General features: G+C 41.2%; 3 protein-coding genes across 6 annotated transcripts in view; all 3 read right to left on the bottom strand.

Moving 5' to 3' along the window:
• Positions 1 to 140: 140 nt before the first annotated feature.
• fam50a (family with sequence similarity 50 member A) lies at positions 141 to 14,913 on the bottom strand. The gene is made up of 13 exons (XM_047583129.1): positions 14,633 to 14,913; positions 14,301 to 14,385; positions 14,103 to 14,202; positions 11,293 to 11,417; positions 9,658 to 9,737; positions 7,550 to 7,616; positions 6,053 to 6,114; positions 5,883 to 5,959; positions 5,178 to 5,232; positions 4,954 to 5,002; positions 4,654 to 4,724; positions 2,984 to 3,094; positions 141 to 382 (listed from the first exon to the last, which is right to left on the bottom strand). The coding sequence occupies exons 1-13, from the start codon at positions 14,741 to 14,743 to the stop codon at positions 374 to 376; spliced, it is 1,002 nt and encodes a 333-aa protein (XP_047439085.1). The 5' UTR covers positions 14,744 to 14,913; the 3' UTR covers positions 141 to 373.
• A 250-nt stretch (positions 14,914 to 15,163) lies between these two features.
• Positions 15,164 to 19,263, bottom strand: cav4b (caveolin 4b). The gene is made up of 4 exons (XM_047602838.1): positions 19,077 to 19,263; positions 18,218 to 18,476; positions 17,067 to 17,254; positions 15,164 to 15,723 (listed from the first exon to the last, which is right to left on the bottom strand). Exons 2-4 carry the CDS (start codon positions 18,470 to 18,472, stop codon positions 15,540 to 15,542), a joined length of 627 nt encoding a protein of 208 aa, XP_047458794.1. The 5' UTR covers positions 18,473 to 18,476; positions 19,077 to 19,263; the 3' UTR covers positions 15,164 to 15,539.
• Positions 19,264 to 20,336: 1,073 nt separating this feature from the next.
• The window catches only part of arhgap4b (Rho GTPase activating protein 4b), a 31,777-nt gene continuing 28,491 nt past the window's right edge, over positions 20,337 to 23,622 (bottom strand). For all 4 annotated transcript variants that reach the window (XM_047595128.1, XM_047595153.1, XM_047595144.1 and 1 more), the window contains exon 24: positions 20,337 to 23,565. In XM_047595128.1, coding sequence (XP_047451084.1) covers positions 23,344 to 23,565 — 222 coding nt within the window. In that variant the 3' untranslated portion in view covers positions 20,337 to 23,343. The remainder of the gene's footprint in view (positions 23,566 to 23,622) is intronic.

Raw genomic sequence — 23,622 nt, 5'->3', positions numbered from 1 at the left:
GGTTCATCGTCCAAGCGCAGGTCAGATGTAGGAGCCAGAGAACAGGTCGTGATTCCGTTGCAACACAAACACAACCGTCAGGTCCTCAACAAGAACATAAATCAGAGCCTTTGACACGAGTGCAGTGAGTCACAGCCAGGTCCAGTTTTTTTTTTTATTAAGCACAGATGCTCCGACGCGTTTATGAGTTATGGGCTATGTACATACGAGGCCTCATTCAGAAAGGCTTCTAAACACAACGTAAAAGCATCGATCAATAGCCTGATCAAATAGTTAAAAAAAAAAAAAAAAAAGTAGGTGAAATGTGAGAGTAAAATAAGATGGAAAATAACAAAACATCTGCAACAAGGATTCCAGAGACCGGAGGAGACCATCATCGGATCTGGAAGACAGAAAAAAAAAAAAAGGCAAATGTTAAAAAGCACACAGAAAAAGGGAGATGATGTAAGATTATTGCAATCAACCACATTAAAACATGTCAGAATGCCAAACGAAACTATGGTGACCTCAGTTTCCCTAACAAACAAGGTGTGTTGTTCGCTCTTTTTATTGTCTGTGGTGCATGTATCAATTACTCAACTTCCCATGTGAATTCCAGCTAAAGGTAGCATCCTCCTTGCCTCAAACCTCAGTGCCCTGCCATGTTGCAACATCTCGGTGGGGGGGGGGGCTCTTGATTTGTTTCTTGTAATGATTTATGTTTATGTTTGTTATGTTATAAAAAAGGCTGTGATTTGATTTGATCAATTAACTAGCTACCGATCTACTTACTTACTTACTTACTTACTTACCTACCTACCGACCGACCGACCTACCTACTTACCTACCCCTCTGCCCTAAAATCCCGAGCTTCAACCGTCTCACAAAAAGTAAATTCCATTCTGGTGATCGACCTCAGCTTCCACAGCCCACTACTGTCACATTCCTGTTCATTTGGCTTTGTGTTGTTTTAATAGTCTGTTGCGCTCGTGGCAATTACTTCATTCCCCACGTGACCAATAAACCATCTACCTACCCCTCCGTCAACCCATTTACCTACCTACCTATCTACGTGCACACCTACCTACCTTCACACTTACTTATCTACCTACTTACTTACCCACTTACCTACCTACCTACCTACCTACCTACCTACCTAGTTGCTTATCTACTTACATACCCACTTACTTACCTACCTACCTACTTATCCTCCCACTTACTTACTGACTTACCTACCTAGTTACTTATCTTATCTACCTACCTACCCACCCACTTACTTACCTGCCTACCTACTTACTTACCTTCCTACCCACCCACCCACCCACTTACTTACTTACCTACTAACCAACTTACCTACCTAGTTACTTATCTACCTACCTAGTTACTTATCTTATCTACCTACCTACCCACTTACTTACTTACCTGCCTACCTACTCACTTATCTACCTACCTACCTACCTACCCACCCACCCACTTACTTACTTACTGACCTACCTACTTACTTACTTATCCACCTACCTAGTTACTTATCTTATCTACCTACCTACCCACCCACTTACTTACTTACCTGCCTACCTACTCACTTATCTACCTACCTACCTACCTACCCATCCACCCACCCACCCACTTACTTACTTACTGACCTACCTACTTACTTACTTATCTACCTACCTACTTATCTTATCTACCTACCTACCCACCCACCAACCCACTTACTTACTTACCTACTTACCCACTTACCTACCTACCTACCTAGTTGCTTATCTACTTGCATATCTACCTACCTACTTATCTTGTCTACCTACCTATCTACCTACCCACTTACTTACCTACCTACCTACTTATTCTCCCACTTACTTACCTACCTACCTAGTTACTTATCTACCTACCCACCCACCCACTTACTTACTTACCTACCTACTTATCTTATCTTACCTACCTACTTATCTTATCTACCTACCTACTTACCCACCCACCCACCTACCTATGTACCCATCAACCTACATAGCTGACATTTTTTTCAAACCTAATTTAAAGCAAAAGACCTTCTAGCTCTCTTAGATAACTGCTTGGTAGGTATTTGAGGGGTGGATTTGCAAGCGTGCCCATGCAAGAAGCTGGCAGCTCCACCCCTGAAGAGAAGGATGTGTTGTACGGAACAATCATTAGTGGCAACATGCTGCTTCCTCGGGGTGATCTTTAAGGTTTCAGCGCTTCCATAATCCCTATACGTTTTCTTAATTGTGCAGGCTCCCAAAGAAAAATACTGGAGGACGCTGTATGTTCTCACGCTAACATGCAAGGACGACAAAGCTTGAGAAATCCTTCCATTATCACTTTAAAGGCTGTTTTATCCAAATCAGTTTTTAATTCAACTTTTCACTTTTAATCCTCTCTATATTCTTAACATAATTTTTAAAAGAATGTGTTTATATTCCATTTGTAGAATGATTTCAGTAACATTTGATTTAAAAAAATATATATATAAATTTTATTCCTGTTTTTAATGCAGTGCAGGCCTGAAAATCGCAACAACCCAACAGATTAATGATTTTGAGTGTTTTGCAATTTCACTTTGAGACAGTATTATTATTATTATTATTATTGATTGTATGTCAGGCTTAAGTGATAAATCTCTAATATCCATAAGCATTAGGCAGGTAATACCTCACTTGGATATTTTAAATATTTCACAGAAAACTTGGTCTTTTTTCAGCCTGCAGTGTCTGACCTGAAAATGAACCTTGACTCTCTCTGCTCCACAAATATGAATCTTCACCTGAACTGAACAGCTGTCTTTAGTTCACACTGAAACTGAGTAGGCTCAACAACCTAGAAGCACGGCGGCGAGGTTGCGCTGAGGTCAGCTTCAGAAAAAAAAACTGGTTGTCACTTCACTAAGTGTTTAAGGGGAGAGTTTGACTGACGTTGAATGGTCCCTGAAGGCAGGGTTGGTAATTAACTTGCAAAAGATCAAAATGTGAGAAAAAAAAAAAACTCTCACCGTGTATTTGTCCCATTTCTTCTCGGGGTCGTACGGCTCCCAGCGGCTAGCGGGGAAGATGTGCTTGTTTTTCTCGTACCAGCTCCTCAGCACCACTTTACCTGCGTGAGACTGGAGGCAAAGCAGAAAAAAAAATCAATTAACTCTGACGGGTCACTGCTGTGGGGCAGAGGGTCCTGAAAGCTCAGTGACCTGGATGGTTTAATATCATCAAGTTTAATTTGAGAAAGACATTTTGATCAGTTTTGGTGCTTTGCACTGACTTGTTTTGAGACCTCAGTTCAACGAGTTTAGAAAGGTTTAGAAATATCAAGCGACTATCAAAACCACAATAGACGTACAATAGATATACGATAACAACCCGACCAACCCACAGGGAGCGGCGGAGATCATTTTGCCTCATCACAGCACGAAAAGCACAGCTGTAATTATGGCGCGTGACATTAACTAACATTATTGCTATAATTTTAAATAATATTTAGGCTATTTAAGTCCAACACGAACTGTAAATCGAGCAGATGACTTCAACCAATCATGAGTATATTTGCCACGATGATGGATGTATGTGGTGAAAATACTGTCTGTACGACCGATTTAACGCAACAAAAGCTAATTAGAAGTGCAAATAAACGGAACATTACAGGAGCGTCTAATTACTGTTTACACATGGGGCGGCCATCTTGGAAACTCAACTCTCTGGGTAGCGAGGTTTCTACGAAAGTCCGACCCTGGAGGCGTTTCTGGTTGTATATTCTGGAACTTGGAAACTCAGACTTCCAAGTACAAATGGGAACGCACCATTAATAACACAGATCATAAGGAAAATGTTTTGCTTTGTTTTGTTTAGGAGGCAACACTGACTGGTGATATCGAGGCATGACCTCAAATTCAGTCAATCCAGCGTGGCTAACCTGGTAGCATTAAAGGTAAATAAATAAATAACGCATGGACAAAAGCAATCACCTCATGTCTGAACCATTATGACTCACTTAAAGTGTGCGACAGAGTGCTTACTTGAAGAATCTCTACCCTTCGCCTTCATTTACTACTTTTTATTTTCCGTATTTTCCATCAAATTGCCATTTTTCGGGATGTTTCTGTGCTGCAGCATTCGGGGCAGTTGGTGTGTAGGCTGTGATCGCAGGTTTGTGTGTCTTTTTGAGGACGACGAGGCTGAGAGAATGACGACAGTGGACGGGACAGGGACAACACGCCTTTTTTTAACTACATCGATAAATATGGAACCTTTTTGCGTGATTCATTCGTTCACCAAACAGCTTCGTCATCCAATGCTCCGAGTACAAGTTTGTGCTTGGATACAGAAAATAACAAAATTCTACCTCTTCTAAAGCCGAGATAAGTCTTAACTTGGATTCAACAAATCAAGGAGCTAAACTTAAACTGATCCAACACTAAAGACGGCTCTGAATTACAGCCAACAATAATACTGGAGGGAGAAAAGAGACCAGATCCAACAAGCAATCAGAGCCTTCAAGCCTGTAAAGGTGTCATTCTCACATTGCGCAGATTTGTAACATAATTTGTGCTAAACCAATAAACTAAACTAGTTTAACTGACCCGACGCCAAAGGATAAATGATTTGAGTGACTCCGCACCACATTTTCCTCCACTGAAACGCCGTTTGTGGAGGTGGAGGTTTGATTACTCACCTCATCTTTCTCCACAGTGGCATCGTTTACGAGTCGGATGTCATCGTGGACGTCGAAGCTGAACAGGGGGCCTGAGGGGAAAGAGAAGAACCGACACTGGTTTGTGAGTTATTTTTCCCACATAGCAGCTAGCTAACGCCAAGATCAACCTTTTTACCGTTTCACTTGCTATTTCACTCGACCGCCCTTCATCAAAATGGCGCTAATGACCAGCTTCGCCAGCGTGACGGCGCTTGTCAACATTTACCATTCACAATTCACTGGAAGTCATTCTTCAGGCACGTGTCAGTGTTCACTTACCAGATTTCCCTCTGGCTTTGGTCACGATGAAGTCGTAAAAACTGTGATGCTGCAGGAGAAAAACGACAAGCGCCACAAATTTCACGGATTAAAATACTCATAATTAACTCCACATGAAGATAAAAGCAACGAGATACATGCGTTTCGAACAAGCCCCGACAAGGACGTGAGGTGAAAATAAAAGTGAGAGAGGAAACAGCTGAGGTGCTGTCGGCAACACTCACATGTGGGATAATCAGATCTTCTTTAATGTACATCAGCTGTTCTACGCCAGCAGACCTGCACAGTGGAGCAAAAAAAAGGAAAATCAAGACGTGTAACTGTGTGTTATGGTTCTGCTCACTTCTACAACTTTGTCCTGTCTCCTTTTGCAACCTCGAGAGATGACACGATGTCAAGTTGCATCCCGTCCTCCCTCACAGTTTTTCTAATTTCCTCTCAGAGGAACCTCTAACCGTCAAATGTCAGTGAAAATAAGCGAAACCTGCTATAAAAGCTGGCGATGAGAGACGTCTTAACACAACACATGAAAATCAATCATGTCATCATCTTCCAGTTTTATTTGAGTGTGGCTGGTTCCGTGGGTCTGCAGCCTGCTAGCCACATTTCAACTTAAAGCTGTATTTGGCTTTGATTTATAACGTGTTCACACTTGCCAATGAAATAAAACTCTTCCGCAAATAACAGTGCTGCCAGTTGGCACTGGACTGGTATAATGAGCGGAGCTCTGAGATGGGAGAAAATATGCACGGTAATATGCGCCGTGATCACTCGCGTAACAAATTACAGACACGGCCTAATCGCAGGGGATTGGGACAAACTCTGCAAATAATTCTGCAAACTAATCCCGTGCAAACGAGGACTTCTCCCGCGCCCTGAATTCAAACAGGGACACGACGAGAGGAAGGTGACTTCCTAAAGAAACTGACCTGAGCTCGCTGAAGTCCTTCCTCAGGACTTCCAGGGCCCTCTGCAGGAAGTTCTGGATGGTATTACCCTTCTTCATCTGCGGGAGAAATACACGCATGGTTAACGGTCGGCACGGAAACAGGAGGCGATGCTTGTTGCTATGCAGAATGAAATCGGATTCGTCGGATACCTTGACAGTTTTACGGTGTCCGGAGCCGTCCCAGTAACTGAATGTGATCTCAATCTCCTCACCTGAACACGACACACACAGCGTTAATATGCAGATTATACACAGTATTTAGATCAAAACCTTCTCCTGTAAACACTTATTTACAGGCAGATCTTATGAAATCTTGTACATGGGGATTACCGATGACTGATTTCATGATAAACGGCGGTAAAATTCCTGCCAGTTGGTATCACTGTTTCAGATTTCTCTAAACCACGTCTGATCACCGCAGGGAATAATTAGCAATGATACGGCTCATTGCTGGGGAGGCAGCACTCGCTCCCTCAGACGCTGGCGCACATGTGCAGTTTGTGCAGAAGCGACGCAGCGAGGGCACGGTGAGCTAACGTGTAGCTGAATGCACCATGTGTGGACTCAGGAACAGAGGAGAACGTCCTGGTTTGTCCGTCAAACTGTTACCTGACGCTACTCCTGCAAAAATACATGTTATTGAAAAGACACGCACGACAACAGAACAACACGTGTTTCTGTTGTGTGTGTGTGAGCGCTGCCAATTAATTACGCACGTTTGGTCTGTTTCCGCTTTGAATACGAGCGTGAATATTTGAATATGCTTAGAATGGGGATCCTTAAAATAAACAATAAAGGAAACATTTGAATGTGTTTGTGTTTGTGCGTCTCAGTCAGATAATTAGAAGAAAAAGATGTAAAACAGTTCATCTTTTTGTAGCAATTAAGCTACTTTGACCAATTAATTTCCCTTGTGGATCATTAACGTCTGTCTAAGTCTATAATGATAATAATACATTTGCTTTTCTGCTCCTGTTAGAATGTGAATATTTAAATATGTTTCGAATGGGGATCTTTAAAATAAACAAAAAACGAGCAGGAAGTCTGACACAGATCTGGTAAATTCTGGGAAGAAAATGTTCCGTGTCAGAACCAAATCCTAAAGGAAACACTGAAACGTGTTTTGTTTTTGCAGGAGTGACGTTAACGCGTTAATCTTTTTGAACATTTTGACCATATTTCAACAACACCGTGACGTGACATTTTCATATCGCTGCATCACTGCTTGCACAGCTTATTGCCCCAATGCACGTCTTCAAAGACACCGTTAAATGATTGTGTGGATAAACAGACTAATCGTACTAGAGCGCGGCCAAAAATGTGCTTTGAGACCTTTAAACACCAAGTTACAATCAGTTCCTTCGGGAAGTCCGAGTAAACATGTCTGATGAAATCCGTCCCAGAGGTAATGCATTCATGAGAAGGCCGAAAAATAACAAAGAGAAAACACAAAAATAAAAAAAAAATAATGGAAATTTAATTCTATACCGAGACGTTTACATGTGGATGATTAATCGAGGCTGTCGACGCTGGATCGATGGAGGTTGCAGGCTGGTTTTTGTGAAGCGTCTTGAGACGATTTGTATTGTTATTGGCGTCATATAAACAAAACTGAACTGAACTGAACAATGAACACACTGCACTCACTCTTTATCTTCTCCTGTTTGAGCTCCCACTCCTGCCTCAGCTCCTCTCTGAGACGATTCTCCTCCTCCTGAGCACGAGAAGACGAAAGCCATAGCAGTGAAAATCGTTTGAAAATCATTAATCAATAAGATCCATCAAATCTGACCCTGAAGTAGCAGGAAAGTGTCTAAAAGTCCTTAATGAAGACAAAGAGAATCCAGTCCAACTAGTGCAACACAAATATTCTACATGTGCATTTGTTTATGAAGGACAATGACCCCATGTTGCATATTTGTGAGTTGCATAAATAAGTGCACGTCTGGGATTAAAGCAAATTAGAGTCGATCTGTTCATAAGAGTTTCCAATCGATGTAATGAGCCTCGGGTGCGGCTCAGAAAATCTGGGACTTGTCTCCGTCCAATCTTTGCAACACATGTTTGTGGAAGTGCATGAGGACGAGGAGCCTTCGGAGGAGCTCAGAAAACAGGATGTTGTTGATCAGCGGGATGGCAAAGGTTACGAAACCGTCTCTAAAGAGTTTGGAACCCACAGCCGGACACATTGAGAACAAATGGAGGGAGATTTATGAAGAATATACTCGGTGAGAAGCGGGAGATTTGGTCTCGCTGCTCGTTCTCGACGCATCAACCTGCTGGAGCCGTTTTCCTCGCGTGATGGAAATATTTTGCAACGGGTCAGAAGTGGATGGTTAAAGCCGAAACGCCAGCAGCCACTCTGTATTAGTCTAATGATATTCACATAGTATTAGGCTCCTGGGTAGAGATCAGCATTCTGCATGTGGGTGCTGATTGAACAGCAACATCCAAAAATAAGAAGAAAAGAGCCTCTGGTCGTGACGTATACTTGTATACTGCAGTGGGAGGGACCTGTGACCATTTCCCCAGTTCTGCATTTGAATTTCTCATGAGGAAAGAATTTTATTCTTGTTCTTGTTCACTTCAAGAACAAGAACTTTGCTTCCCACAGAGTATGTAACAGGATCACTGATGCATTTTTTCAGATATCTTCAAGTCCCAAAGAAAAGAGAAGTTAATGCATCACTGCATTAGAAGAAACAACTGGAATCCAGACACAGAAACCTGGTGTTGTGGTTCATATTTAGTGTCAGATAATATTAAATTATGCTGTATTTACTGATGAAGTCCTTAAGTTACTTCTTAAGTTACGTTCTGGAGGGCTGTCAGATAAGTTTGTGGATGTTTTGTCATAGTTGTGGTCGACAGTAACTATTTCAGCTGCAACCAATAAACAACAATAAAACAATAAACAGAATATTTGTGATCACTCCTCACTCCTGGCAAACGTTACTTCTCATTAAAGCTCTTAGCGTTAGCATCTTTTATTTAGCTAGTTTTATCAGAACTGAAATGACCTAAAACTAAATGAAACTGAGGCTAATCCACTTTTCCAAACCCACACTAGTCCATATGGAGCATTGTCGAGTCCATTTGTCCTTAATTTGATCTGATAATCCACTTTTTTCCCGGTCTCTCTGTATTTACTGACACATTTCACCAAGTTTTAGCCGCTCATTGTCCGTGGCCCCGGCAGGAAGAGACGTCATAGATTCCCTCCATAGTCTGAGAGGTCACAAAGGAGCCACTTCTAAGAAACTCAAGTTTCATTTGTTTGATTGGGTTCTCTTGCAAGACTGTAGTTTTGAGTCATTTTTATGCAGAGATGCAGAAGAGCACAAACACTTTTACGCGATACTTTTTTGTGCCTTGAAGCTTCGCCGTACGTCACCAGATCAGACACATATTAAAAAGAGCTACAGATCCTTTGGTAAAGAGAATAAGTGTTTAACCTGTGTTTAATTTGAGCAGGCCTCCACTTCAGAGCTTTAGCACGTTGTATAAACACTCTTATTTCCTGAGGTTTGTGCGTTACAGATGTTACACAGGCAAACCCCTTGTTTGGCAAGAGCAACTGGGTGTGTACCGAAAGTCAACAGTGATTAGTAATAGCTGTGGATTTACTAGTCTCTGGTTCTGAGGCTGTTTTCGTGTTGTTCTGCCGCTTGAAGACACTGTTTATCACACCTGGGGTAAAATGCATACGTACATACACATTGTGAATCACCAGGATCTCTCTCTCTCTTCCTCACCTCTCTGTCCCGATCCGGAAGAAAACTCGTGTCCACATCTGGATTCTTCCCCAGCTTCTTCTTCTTCGTCGGGAGATCGACTACACAAGGTCGAACACAGAGGAGATGATGAGAACCTGTTTGAAATCATTTGTCTCTTGAGCAGAACAGATACAACACATCTGGACGCGGAGGCAGAGGCTGGTGAAGCCTTGGACTCGCTGTAAGTCTCAGTGAGAGGCGACATTATTGTGCAGAAATCATCCACGGCCCCGGCGCCTCCATTAACGGTGTTAGTCCGGCCTCATTCTGCACGTAAAGGCCGTCAAACGCTGCAGGGAGACGCGGTGGCGTAATGGTGCGATGATTCTCCCTGCAGTAAACACACTGTCTTCTTAAATGGTTCATTATGAGACACGCTGCTTCCAAACAGTCTGCATTTTATTTCCACCGCCGTCACAGGCGACTCTTCCGACGCTTCGTCTGCGCCCACTGAGCCGCCTCGTTTGGTTATTTAGGTTATGAGGTTTTAGTCGTTTCTAGGCGTTTGTTCCAAATGAACCGAACAAACAGAAAGACACGGGCGAGTCTCAAAGCAATAAATCAGCAGGTCGGAATTTTTCCGTTAAAGCCTTAAAAGAAACGTTTTGTTACTATGTAATATAAAATCATTGTTTTCACTGTTGGGAAAATCGGCCTTCTGCTTTGCATTTAATGGTTTATTTAATGCACGTACAGAAGCACACAGCGTCTAAAAGTCCTTAAAGTAGACAAAGAGAAACGAGTCCAACAAGTGCAACACAAATACAAATACATGTGCATTTGTTTGTGAAGGAAAATGATCCCATGTTGCACCGTTTCTCGATCTACTGCACGAGTTATAACTTAAACGATTGCAACTGCTTTAATGCACAGCCTGTAAACTTTGTAGTAAGTCAATAATAACATAATTATAAATGTAAATGCTTGGCCTATATGCCAAAACATTATGACCACTGACAGGGGAAGTAAATAACATCGATCATCTCATGATAATTCGCTGTCCTGCTGGGAAACTTTTGGACCTGATAATATAATATAATATAATATAATATAATATAATATAATATAATATAATATTTAATCTCCAACAACATTAGTTTTAGTTTTAAGTTTCAAAATACACCAGAACCGAACTGATTCTGAGAATCAGCAGCGATACTCGTCCCTAATATCTGCATCCAGTTACCACATGGCATCGAATTCATTTTAGGATTCTACGAAAAACTTCAATCACTGGAGTAGTTTTTAAATGACACGTTTCTTTCATTACTCCTTGCACATGTGCAACCATTAAATAAACCATTAAACAGCGAAAACAGTGAAAACAATGATTTTATATTAGTGCCTTCAATCAAAATAAAGTAATGTGTCAATATTCTGCCACAGAGGGTTTTAATTCCCTGCTGGGCCCAGTTCAGATGCTTTGGAATCATGTAATAAAACCGAGCTGGGCCCAAATCCAAATGACAGATTTAAGAAAGGCTTATTGTACCACATCACACAAAAAAGGAAGGAAGGAAGGAAGGAAGGAAGGAAGGAGGAGAAAACAGTGGAGGATGACAGTATATAACTTGAAATGATGACAGACGGAGCTTTAAGCAAACAGCTACTCACAGTCCTGCTCTTCCTCTTCGTTTTCCTCCTCCTCCTCTTCTTCGTCCTCGGGATTAAAAGACAAACTGGCAATTTTCCTCTTCTGCTCCTCCTTCCTCTTCTTCTCTTTCTGTTTCTCGAGTTTGCTGCAAAAAGACGATTAAAAATATTCAGCAGAGAGGCGGCAGCCGGTGGAACAACACGTCTCGCTCCGGTGCCAAGAAAAACAAGCTGTTAATACCAGGTTCTGAACTGATCTGTCTCCTGGATTGTAAAGTACTTGATGGCACAAGTCAAGCTGGATGTGACTCAACAGCTTTTTTTTTTTTCGAGCTTTTCTCGCACATTAACCACATCGGCTGCACTTTGATCACGATCGTTTCCACATACATTGGCAGAAACAACCCGCAGCTCACAATTTGGATTCGTATTGGCGAAACAATAAAACCCTTTGTGGATTCTTCATGTTACGGCAGGTTTACATTCCTCCGGGAAAACAATGCGTTCCTTCTCGGTCACTTTTACCGTGGAGGTTGAATTTGGTTGATCGCATAATAAACAAGCCTCAGTTCCACATTGACAACAGGTTATGCAACATGTGGTTTTAGAAACTGTTTCCATTCACCCGCATTGAATCAGACTCGGTAGAAAGGAACGACTGATCCGAGCGCGTTTACACAGGCAGGAAAAAAGGGAAAGCAGGGTCACTCCTCTTTCCCTTAATTCAGTTTTTACTTTATATATTTATATTTGTGGCTCCGGTGCAGCCTCAAATGATCGAGCTGAGGGACCGTTTGCACATATGATCGGATGATGCATTTAAATGCCAGTTGTGCCCACTAGTGATCAGATCTAACACAAAAAAAAAGTAAGTACCTGGTGGCCTCTTCAGGCAGCAAAGGAACCACTGCTCTAAAATATCACTGTGAGGTTAAAGACTTGTCTGCACACACTTTTATGTCATGAGTCAACGAAATGACTAAACAGTGGCCGTGTTTAGATCTCGGATCAACGTGACTGATCTGATCTCAGGCCACATTAGGAGACGGCCTGAGACTGTGAGTCAGTTTAACTTCATTCAACCAGAAAAAAAACCAAACAACTGTTAATATAAGTGACGCCAGAAAAGGAAAAGGCTGCGTGAGTGATGCCTGATCATTAGTAATAAGATCCTTTTAAAAGAAGTATTTCTCCGGGATCTTTATTTACTATTATTGCTGGAGTTTGTTCTGTCAATGCTTCAAACAGCAAATCAGAGCTTAGTGCAGGTCTGTAAAATAATTAAAGTCATGGACCAGATAAGAACCGTATTTTCCGGACTATAAGCCGCTACTTTTTTTTCCCAAGCTTTGAACCATATAGCTTATGCAAAGATGCAGCTTTTCTGTGGATTTTTAATTTTTAAAAAATTTTTTTGCGATAAATCCTTCATAAAAACGGGCCGCATGCGAAAAGCATCGTTTACAGCCAGCTTTACCCGGGATGACAGCGACACAGAAAAGGTGACGAAGCTCTTCTGAGGCTGTTCAACTCCGACACTGAAGAAGATGATTCAGTGGTTTCAGTGCAGGAGGAGGATGAATAAACCAATCAATTACTTTTCTGTTTTGTTTGATCAGCACTTTTTCTTTTATGTTACAGGCACCGTTTGGAAACTGATCAGTTCAGTTATGTTCAGTTAAACTGATCAGTTGAGTAGATATCAGCGGCTTATATATGTACATTTCCTTTTTAAACGTTGTGGGTGTGGCTTATATTGAGGTGCGCTCTACAGTCCGGAAAATTCTGTAAATACATAAATAACTTCTCTCAGTGACTGAGAGACGTCGCAGCTCGTTCCTGAATAAATATCATCTCTTCGAGTCGATGCTGCACAAATGACAACTCATGGTTTTAACGCAGCGAAAGTGATTTAATAGAAATAGCAACTATCTGTAACTAATTATATCATTTCACCCGCGCTGTGTGAAGGAAACACTCACAAAGTCTAAATCTCCTGCTGCTGTTAGGATCCACAGCAAACGTTCTCAGTATGTGTATTATTATTATACATCATATATATACACATTATATACTGTTAATATACTGGTATTATTATATAGTCTTATTCTTATTATTATATACTATACTACTATTATATAATATTTAGTTACAATAACACTAGCATCATATCATCAGTACTACTGCACCTTATCTACCTGTGTATCTTGTATCTTGTGTTACTTAAGTGTCCTTGTGCTATTCCGTGTTTTTATTTTTGCTTTTATTTTTATATCTCAGTATTTTATTCTATTGTATTTTACTGCATTCAAATATGTCTATATGACTATGACGACCTTATTTCCCTTCGGGGATGAATAAAGTAATCTATCTATCTATCTATCTATCTATCTACATCATTATTTACTATGTATTGTGTTCCACTTTATAACCATCTGTGCAATATCAAACAATCACCTGTACAATTCAATACTTTTTGTATATAAAGCAATGTTTGTATTTTTGATTTGTTTTATTTTATTATTTGTCTTTTACACCCTACACTCTTTACTCTTGTCCTGCCCTTTTGTATGATGTTGTGAACTGCAATTTTCCATGTTGGGACAAATACAGGTTTTCTAATTGTAATTCTAATTTATCTGCATGAGGAGCCACAAAACTGAGCCTGGATCTCAGGTGCATTTCTATCGCCAGGTGTGAACCCAGGGATTTAAAGCTGCCCACTTTCACTGGGACGTCAACGCGAGGTCTGAACGGGGGCCGGGAATGTCCACACGCTCCAGACCCACAAACCAAACTCCAGCTGAGCCAGATGTGCAGCTCTAACTCACAGCTGGAGCTCCTTGGACTGCTCCTTCTTCGCCAGCTGCTTCTCCCTCTCCTTCACCAGCGCCTCCTGCTTGGCCTTCATGTCGTTCAGTGTCACCAGACCTGATCGAGACATTATTTTAAAAACGAAAAAAAAAAAAACAGTGAGGCAAGACCCAAACAAAACCTCTGCCTCATCTTCACACTGCAAAGACCCTCACCAACTGTGCTGGACTTCAGCTCTGCCTCGACGGCATCGTAGTGAGCTGAGAATTTCTTATCAATGTTGGATTTAACCATGTTGTCCTGAAACCAAGGAGAGATGAGCAAAACAGGTCTAGAATTAATTAGAGGCATTTTGAGTGCACATAATCATCTATAAAGTCTCTGAAACTTGGATAAACTATGGAACTGACAGCTTTTAAACACAACATGACCCCTTCACTGACACAACACGTCGCTAGTCAACGCTTCGAATTGAGAACTAAACGGACTCACAGCAAATTACCGGTGGACATGTAATGAAATTAAAACTAAAAAGTAAGTGTCAAACCTCTGCAATCTTCTGCTTGAGTTGTTCGAGCTGCTCTCTTTCTTTTTCTCGTTTCTTCATCAGCTGCATGGCTCTGCCGGCCTCGCTGGCAGCTCCTTTGTACTGCGCCATGTTGCTTTATTTGGTTTTATTTGTTTGGTTTTCTTTGACGCTTAGAATAAATCCGGCAAACCACAAAATAGTGGGAAAAGTTCAATTCTAACAGTATAAACACGGATTTCTCCACAAGCGTTGGAGCCGCGGATACCTCCGGCCCGTCGGATCACAACAAGAAAAATGGCGACGACGAACTGCATGCTGGGTAGTTGCCTGATTTATATATGTGGTGCATTCGGGTGCTTCATGAAAACCTCGGGATTACGATACACAATAAGTTCTTAGGATTTCCGTATTATTTGATTATTAAATATATAAATCAAGCAAACAGAACTTAAAATATTAGATAATTGTGGAAAAAATGAATCATAAAAACCGTGAAGCTGTGACACAATAAAAATCATCCCTTATGTTTATTGAGTGCTTTATTTAATCATATCTGAAAAATTCATTCACATATTCTACTTTTCTAAAACTGAAAAAAATAAATAAAATATAATAATAATAATAATAATAATAATAAAAACGATCCAATAAAATGAAATAACAACTTTTTTGACATTTATTTTATTAATAACCTGATAGTACTGTCTTAGAAATACACTGAAAATAGTTAACAGTGGATAGTTAACAGTCAACAATAGTGGATTTAACGAAGTTTTAAAGAGATTTACATGTAGAAAACATATTGAATGGGATTGACAGTAGCACCTAATTGATCTATAAAAAAAAAATAATAACAATACATGTTCAAATTTAAACAAAATTCAGCTTTTCCCGCAGCTTTTCAGTCACTAAGCACGTCGCCCATTCATACAGCGTCTTTGTCCTTCATTTGACTCCAGTCCTTGTTTGACAGTGAAACGACGATTTGACTGCAGCAGAGAGCGAGGGACATGCAGAAGGGAGAGATGAAAACGTTCACCGCACACATACACAAGGACCTCAGGCAGGGAACGAAGGTGTTACTCAGCTGTATGCACGGTATCAAAAACCTGAGAAGAGAAAGAAAGAAAGAAAGTCAGAATAAAAGAAAATGCTATAAATTACTCTCTCCCACAATGAAATATGTGTGAGGGGAAAAAAAGAATGCAGCTGAGAGTGTAAATCACTAAAATGAGGCAGGCAGCAACTTGTGCAGCGTGTTTCTAAAGGTTGAGTTGAGTGTATGTGAGGTGAGCGTTCATATAAACGGACGCTCTACCTATTATATATCTTCTAACGCTCCTCCTGCATCATAAAAGAGACACCTGACACTATCTAACAAACAACTTCTCTTTCCCCATAAAGAGAAAAAACTGACTGAGCAGGTGTGAGTCAAGTACAGGAAACTCATATATGAACTGGACCACACAGCGCAGAAGTAAATCCTGGCTAATGCGCCACATCAGCAGTTTCTTATCTCTTATCTTCATCTAGAAAGTGAATGAGAGTATTCCCAAAATTAAAAAAAAGAAAAAAGAAAAGAAAAGAAAGGCACAACGAGACTGACGTAAATTAGTAAATGACAAGAGACATTGATCAGGGGTGTCAAACATATCCAGAACTAAACAGCAGAGGGCAGCAATGCGCCAACACTTATTTTACTGACGTGATTTCAGGTAATTCATTAAAATGTAAACATTTTCATAATGTATTTGTGCTTTGCTGCACTAAAACGAATAAGAAAATCTGATGTTATTTATAGGTTATTATTCTATTATATTACTAGTTAATAAAAGAGTCTGACACCCCTGATTTAGTAGAAAGAGAGGACCAGAGTGTTAAAGAAAGTAGTTTCCACTCAGTGGAGAAAAGAAAATGCAGTTAGTTTGGCCTATTTTAGGGGGGCTGAAGCCTCCCTGAAATATATTTCAGCCCCCCTAAATAATTTGGTGTTGTTTTTTTGTTTTTTTAACAATAAATGACTGATAGATTCGACGTAAAGTGGCCAGAATATATTATATTCTGTGCTCACGTTTGCTACATCCTGTGGACGTCCCGGGGCCTAAGCCTCCTCCGTCCTTAAAACCTGGTGACGCCCCTGATTAATAATAATGAATTGACCAAAACAGAGCATTTCCAGATAGTTCTGGATTGTTTTTGCACTTTTAAATGTTATTAGCACTTTAAAAGGTTTTACGTTAGAGTAGAGTTAGGTAGAGACATTAGAATAATACTGGTCACAATAATGGATAATGAAAATGATCAGTGAGTGCAGCCATTAATAATATCCCATCATTAACTGTTGATGGGGGGGGGCAGTAGAAAAAGCCTGCAGTAGGGTAAAGATGAAGTTTAGAGCAATTGTGATAAGACCTTGTACTTTCTGCATATGGGGCACAGGGTGGTAACGTACCAGACGTGGAGGCAGGACAGGACGGCCAGGAAAACGCCGCACAGGAAAGCGAAGGGCACAGCGAACAGCAACGAGAGGCAGCGGTACGTCCAGATACGAGTCCTCTCGAAGGCGTCGATGCTGTAAAGCCACACGCAGTCGATGGTGTGGGGCGTAGCGGGCTCCGCCAGGACGTCACTGACCTCCACCTGCAGACAGGAAATATGAGAGTCTGATCGTCTCTGAGGAAACAGAACAGGAACAAACTGCACGTAAAGTCTGAACTTTGTCCAGGGTTTCACAACCATTCTGACGTGAGGTTTCCATTTTAACAAACAAGCGATTCTCGACTATATCATCGTCATTATTGAGTCTTACACAGATGAAAAACGTAACATACAGAATACACACATCACTTTACGTTTGTTAAGCTTGTTAAACAAAAGGTGCCAGATATTAGTTTGGCAGTTGTAAGATGACTCTATTTGTGTATGTTGAGAAAACCGTTAAGCCATTAAGACGCTGACAGTCAGCTTTAATTCTTCAACATGGGGCCCGCGACCCTTAGGGGGTCGCAAAATCTTTGGTTGATCAGACATTTTCTATATATATATATTTTTTTTTTTAAGTTTTATCCCCCAAACTGATGGAGAGCTCAATTAGGGACCAGTGCAGGAACTCAGTCTAGTGCTATTAAGTGTATATATATAAGTATATATTATTATTATTATCATTATTTTGCATTTATTATTAAGCTATTCAAGTATTCGTTTTTTTTTTTAATAATTTCAAACATGTGCAACAGTGCATGGCCGTGCAGGTGTCATGCACAAGTTTGAAATAAAAAAATAATACTTGAATAGCTTAATATTGAATGCAAAATGATAATAATAATGTATATTTATAAATAGCACTAGACTGAGTTTAATATAGAACACATATAATAGGTATAGGGTGTTCCTACTTAATCTCTCTAATCAATCAGTTTCGGGTCCTCGACCTGAAAAACATTGAAGACTCCTGCTTTAAGGTCATGTGCTGCACCCAGGTTTAATAATAAACCAGCATAGAAACACAGTGAGGTCTCCAGGTTCAGTCAGATCTTATTTCGGTGTTTTACTGTCAGACGTTCTGGTTCTGGTGTCGGACAAAGTGGGAAAGAGAGGAAGAACCTTGAGGTGCCGGTTGATACCGTAGGGGTCCCTGCTCGCAGGCTGGGCGGGCGCTGGGTGGGGTGTGGGAGGGGCCGTGGAGGGAGGCGTGGGGGTTTTGGGCGACGGAGGCGTCGGGGGTTTGGGCGCCGGGGTCGGGGCTTTGGATGCAAACTCCGGCGGAGGAGGAGGAGTGTTCATCTGGCCTTCTCCTCCATCGTCGTCGTCGCTGTCGTCGATCCTGCACTCCACCAGGCAGTCGTCGCTCACCATCATCGTCCTGACGGGAGGGAAAAGCTGCACGTTTGCTTTCACGACACAAATTCCAACAGACACACACACGCACAAATTCACGCCTCCAGCAGATTTTGAAGGCCTGTGAAGCGGCACATCGAGCCCTGGCACCTGTTCTCCACAAGCACACGCCCTCCCACTCCCCCCCCAAAAAAAGAAGCCATACCAAAATCTCTAAATAGAAGCTGGCGATTTTCAAGACGGTATTTTTAAAATGAAACACGGACGGCGCAGTCATTCTGTGTCAGTGTTCCTAGCAAGCACAACTGGGACACACAGCTTTTAGGTTTTCAGCTGAACAACCTCAAACTTAGTTTAAAAAGATGCTGAAATCTCTTGAGTCCAGTTTGTCAGCGTGCAAACTGTTCAGCTCCAGCCTTTCTGTGATATGCAGCTGTGTGATTTTTTGTTATGTTTCTTGTTTCTTGATCTCAGTGGGACAAACCTGGTTAAATAAAGGCTAGAATCCATTGCAGCCTTTTGCAGCTTGAGCTAAATGCAACACAAGCTGCAAAATGTCATAATGCCTGAGCTCCTGCACTTGCTGGGAAATTAGGGAATGGATGACTAATCATGCCCGACTTACCTCGCTTAGAGTGATATCTTAATCCCGTGCCAGGGTAAAAAAGGTGGGTCAGGGAAAGCCCTGCGGAGCGCTAATCTAAAATGTCAGTGGGATCTGCTCGACAGTTTCATCACAACGTCCCCTCGGAGCTGATATCCCGTGTGTGCAGGGAGGCTCGAGCGGCGGGAGTGCTAGCGTGGGTTCCCCCTGCGCCTCCTTGTTGAAGAGGTTATTTTAGGACGAGGAGCAGATGGGCCCAAAAGATCACATTACAAGCAGTGAGGGTGCTCTCTTGACACAGAAACAGAAACAATGACCTGCAGGGACTTGGACGCCAATGGGCCGACGCAGGGAACAAGTGTAAATTACTATTAATAATAAGACTGTTAAAGTGGATGAGCGAGACGGGGGGGTGGTATTTTGGTTGGTATTTTTCTCCTCTTTACTGCCCTGGGACACGTTGGTGACTTAAACCTTAAAACTTTCAACGTTTTTCAGGCCAAGGACCCCAAACTGATGCAGAGATTAGACCCCCTACCTACTATATGTGTTCTATACTAAACTCGGCCTAGTGCAGTTTATAAATATTCATTATTATCATCATTTTGCATTCAATATTAAGCCATTCAAATAATACACAGGTTTTTTTTTATGTGCAACAGTAGAGTGGCCGTGCACCTGCCGTAAACATACCTAACTGGTGTATGTATGAATAATCTAAAGAAAATAACTGATAGATTCAAGTTTTAACTTTAAACATAGCGAAATCAATCACCAGACATTTTGGCCTCAGTAGTTGGCTGCACTGTTGGCTTCTCTTCCGCTAATATTGCAGCATGTTTCTGGATTTCACCTGGGGACTGAATAGATTCCTGGGAACCTGACAGAGTCAGCATGTAATATGCGGCCTCGTGATTGGCTGAGCACTAATAGGGGCGGGGCCTATTATGTACAGGAGGTACATAATAGATTAGATTGACAGGTCTGGGCTAGTGTGGCTTTCTCTGTGTGAAACAGTGCGCTGTTGAGACATGAGTGAAGTGCTGACTGAAAGATAACATCTTCTGCCTCAATTTATCCCTTTACTAAAATATCTTGGAGTCATGTTAATGTGCATTTAAGGAAATGCGAATTTGCGTGAGAAAACTATAAAAAAATGTTTAATCAACCAAAGATATCACGACCCCCTGCAGTACCTCCACGACCCCTAGGGGGCGGAAGACCTATGACTTAAACCATCCATTATTGCCATACAAACACAACAACCTCTTCAGTCATTCATCACTTTTATCATCTTTATTGAATTGATCTTGTTTTGTTTTTTTTAACCACATATACAGTTGGACACAGTAGATTTAGTGACATCATCAAACAGTGACCCAGAATAACATGGACGATTTAATTGTAGAAGTAGAATTGATTCAAAACAAATAAACGAAACCAAATAATAAAACAAAAACTAAAAATAAACTACTTCTATGTCCCCAATACTGAAACATGAGAGAGAGGGGGGTGAAATGCCATTTCACATACTTTTCAAACCAATTGCACACCTCATTGCAGAAATCAATGGAACGTATCTGAGCGGGACCTGTGGATGGCGCTAGAGCTAGCGAGGGCGATGAATGAAATAAGAGTTTCGGTTCCAAAATGCTGCCGTTTGCATTCACAGTTTAAACCAGAGGAAGTCTCTGACACCTCTCTGACGCCGGGGTGTGGTGGGGCTGGGTGGGTGGTGGGGGTGGGTTCGTTCAGGCTCTTGAGGCTTGGGCACAGTTTCCAGTTGAAGAGTAAGTCAACCTAAGACCTGAGTGAGGAACTCTTACTTATTCCTTCGAAAGCCAGACCTGAGTTAGCCTGTCTATAACTCTGCAGAAGCCCTGAGATTTGGCCTGCATGTCAGGCCATGTATCACATATGAAGGGGAATGTGTTTTTCCATGTGTGTCTGTGTGTGTGTGTGTGTGTGTGTGTGTTCTAACACCGCATGCTGCTATGAAGAAAATACTGAGCACACTGCCTACAGCTAACGCACTGGACCGCAAAGTGTCTAATGTTCAATAAATTAATAATTAGAAAATAAATAACCATTCGTGTAAAATATCTAAATGAACCAAGACATTGTGAGATCGAAGATTTTTTTTTTATGAAACAGCTTTAGAAGAAATGTTTATTTTTAAAATGATTATTTCAAAAGTTTGTCTTAAATTTCGAGCTAGCTGCCACGGTTAGCAAAGTTTAACGCAGCATAGCAAGACTTCTCGAGACAGAAAAAGAAACCTCTGCACCGAACTAGAGCAACGAAGCATGTAAACACGTCAATATTTCTATTGTTTTCTGCCATCTACAGATCACCACAGATCACTCAATGTGCATTTAGGTCACGACAGAGCATGCTCAGAACGTCGTCTACAGAACGGAGCCTGACTTTATACAGATTCATTGTTTACATGGCTTTCGATCGGTTTGGGAAAAGGAATATTCTACCCCTGTTTATTCCAATTGAGGTGTTTATATGGAGCATTTTCATTCAGTTTGGATTTCTAAACCCATTCTAATCTGAATATTTGGCTTGTAAACCCAGCTACTGTCTACCACTATAGGAATAACCAACCCCATGATGCCACAGGCCACAGTATAGCAATATGTTGTTGACAAGAGAGAGCGGAACTCAGTCTATAAAATGTGGTTTACTTGATTGAGTGCTTCACTTCCCCTTTAACGCTGCTAATACTTCCTCTTCTCACTATGGTGCAATATGTATTTATTTATTTTATTAATTTTAAGTATTCTTCTTCAATTGTTGTGTCAGTCTTCTGATTTGTTTTGGTGTCACCTGTTTGTAGCACACCAAGTGGAGCTGCACCTCCAATTTATTTATTTATTTTACCTGCCATCTAAGAATCCAGACCAATTTCCCATCACAAAGCATCCACAGGTGGACACCGCGTTTGACGCCCAGTTAATGACGTCACTGCTGTCGCATCATTACGTGTCAGACTGCCGCGAATCACCTGGTTATCCCATTATAATTTACACATTACTAAAACGTGATTAATTTATAAACAAACATGTGTGATGTTCATAAAATAAAATAAAATAAAATTATGTTTAAAAAAACTTTCATATTTTAGCGACGTAACTTCAAAAAGTGTCTCACTTAACGGCCATTAACGGCGGCGCCGCTATTGACGCAAGGCATGATGGGATATCCATCACCGTGCGTGACCATCGGATAGGCACTACTTTTCGCAATGCTTTATGGGAAATTTTGAGTCCCCTATGTAGGGGTTAGCAAGCTACCCCGGGTTATGAAGTAGCATTGATGTAAACAGACAGTGTTGATAGCATGCTAACGTTTTACTGAACTCTTTTCCTCATTATAGTTTGTAAAGAAGCGCTTTTGAGGAATCTGTTGAGATAAAACGCTTTTCTTGGTGCTTCTAGCTAGTTAGCTAGCTAAATAGAGAATAAATACATTATTAAACATTTTAATATATACTGTATATGAATTTAAATGTCTCTTGTGTCACATTGTGTCTTAACGTGAAATATGTTGTTAAATGCATAGATACTGAATAGTAAGTTGAGTTTTAATCCTCTTATTTCACAAACGACATGGTTCATTTAGATATTCGACAAAATTCATTCACATTATTATTTCATCCAAACAGTGCTTTGTCTTTTAATACTAAACACACTGGGGTCGGTAAACATCTTCCAAAGAGTATTTAAATATAATAGTTTAAATCTATCTGGTCTTCATGTGAAATAAATGTGAAGAGTAAAAGATGCGAAGGCACTCCTAGACACAGGCCCCAGATCAGTTTTCGTTTTCTTTTTCTTTTTTTTTTTTAAACAAAACAAACAAGTTGTAAGGTTGAGCTGATCTCAGACCTGCCACTAGGGGGCAGCTTAAGTCTTTCATTGTTGTTGTTGACTTACAGTAAGTATCATGGCAACCACCTTTAAAAGTCAGTCTGGTGATATCACGTCCCTGATTCTCCAAAAACTGCAGAAGCCTGGAGAACTAAAACCGTAAGAAAAAAAAAAAAGACCAAAGAAAAAAAAATAATTAAAAAAAAACAGCTGTAAATCTGACACACTGGACGTACGGTAACACGGCACAGAGACTAGTGGCACTATGAGATGATGGCAGAGACGCAATTATTATACACATGTCATAAAAGATAATAAAATAAAAATCAACATTTTCACCAAATGCACCGTCAGCGTATTAATCATCGACTCCTCCCTCGTCGTCGCCGTCTTCTTCCACCTCCTAACCCTCAGTCCACCGGTCTGAAAAGGGCTCGACCTCTGTGAACGAATCCAACTTTTTTGACAGCGGGGGCAGCTTGAGGGAGGGGGGAGGAGGTGGAGGAGGAGGAGGAGGAGGCGGAGGAGGAAGAAGATGGAGCAGGGGCGCCGGGGGCGGCGGAGGACTGCAACGGGGGCTGTCGAGAGAGGAGCTCCTTGAACACCGAGTTCATCTGACGGCTGATCATGTCCTGGGACGACGAGAGGAGACAATGAGACGCTGGTTGTCCTCTTATTAATTTAATTTG

Source organism: Mugil cephalus, chromosome 1 (assembly GCF_022458985.1).
Source record: "Mugil cephalus isolate CIBA_MC_2020 chromosome 1, CIBA_Mcephalus_1.1, whole genome shotgun sequence".
Classification (NCBI taxonomy): domain Eukaryota; kingdom Metazoa; phylum Chordata; class Actinopteri; order Mugiliformes; family Mugilidae; genus Mugil; species Mugil cephalus.
The sequence above is the reverse complement of the archived record's forward strand: the minus strand, read 5'-3'. Positions and strand labels throughout refer to the sequence as shown.

What these genes read in the sequence shown, in the direction of transcription:
- fam50a (XM_047583129.1), bottom strand. Translation starts at nt 14,743, where the DNA reads ATGGCGCAGTACAAAGGAGCTGCCAGCGAGGCCGGCAGAGCCATGCAG. An exon ending in GCTGAAGTCCAGCACAGTTG is followed by an intron (nt 14,203 to 14,300) that starts GTGAGGGTCTTT and finishes TGTCTCGATCAG; the next exon opens with GTCTGGTGACACTGAACGAC. An exon ending in CCACTGTGGAGAAAGATGAG is followed by an intron (nt 3,095 to 4,653) that starts GTGAGTAATCAA and finishes CTTTGCCTCCAG; the next exon opens with TCTCACGCAGGTAAAGTGGT.
- cav4b (XM_047602838.1), bottom strand. Translation starts at nt 18,472, where the DNA reads ATGATGGTGAGCGACGACTGCCTGGTGGAGTGCAGGATCGACGACAGC. An exon ending in GTATCAACCGGCACCTCAAG is followed by an intron (nt 17,255 to 18,217) that starts GTTCTTCCTCTC and finishes TCCTGTCTGCAG; the next exon opens with GTGGAGGTCAGTGACGTCCT. An exon ending in CTGTCCTGCCTCCACGTCTG is followed by an intron (nt 15,724 to 17,066) that starts GTACGTTACCAC and finishes TTCTCTTCTCAG; the next exon opens with GTTTTTGATACCGTGCATAC.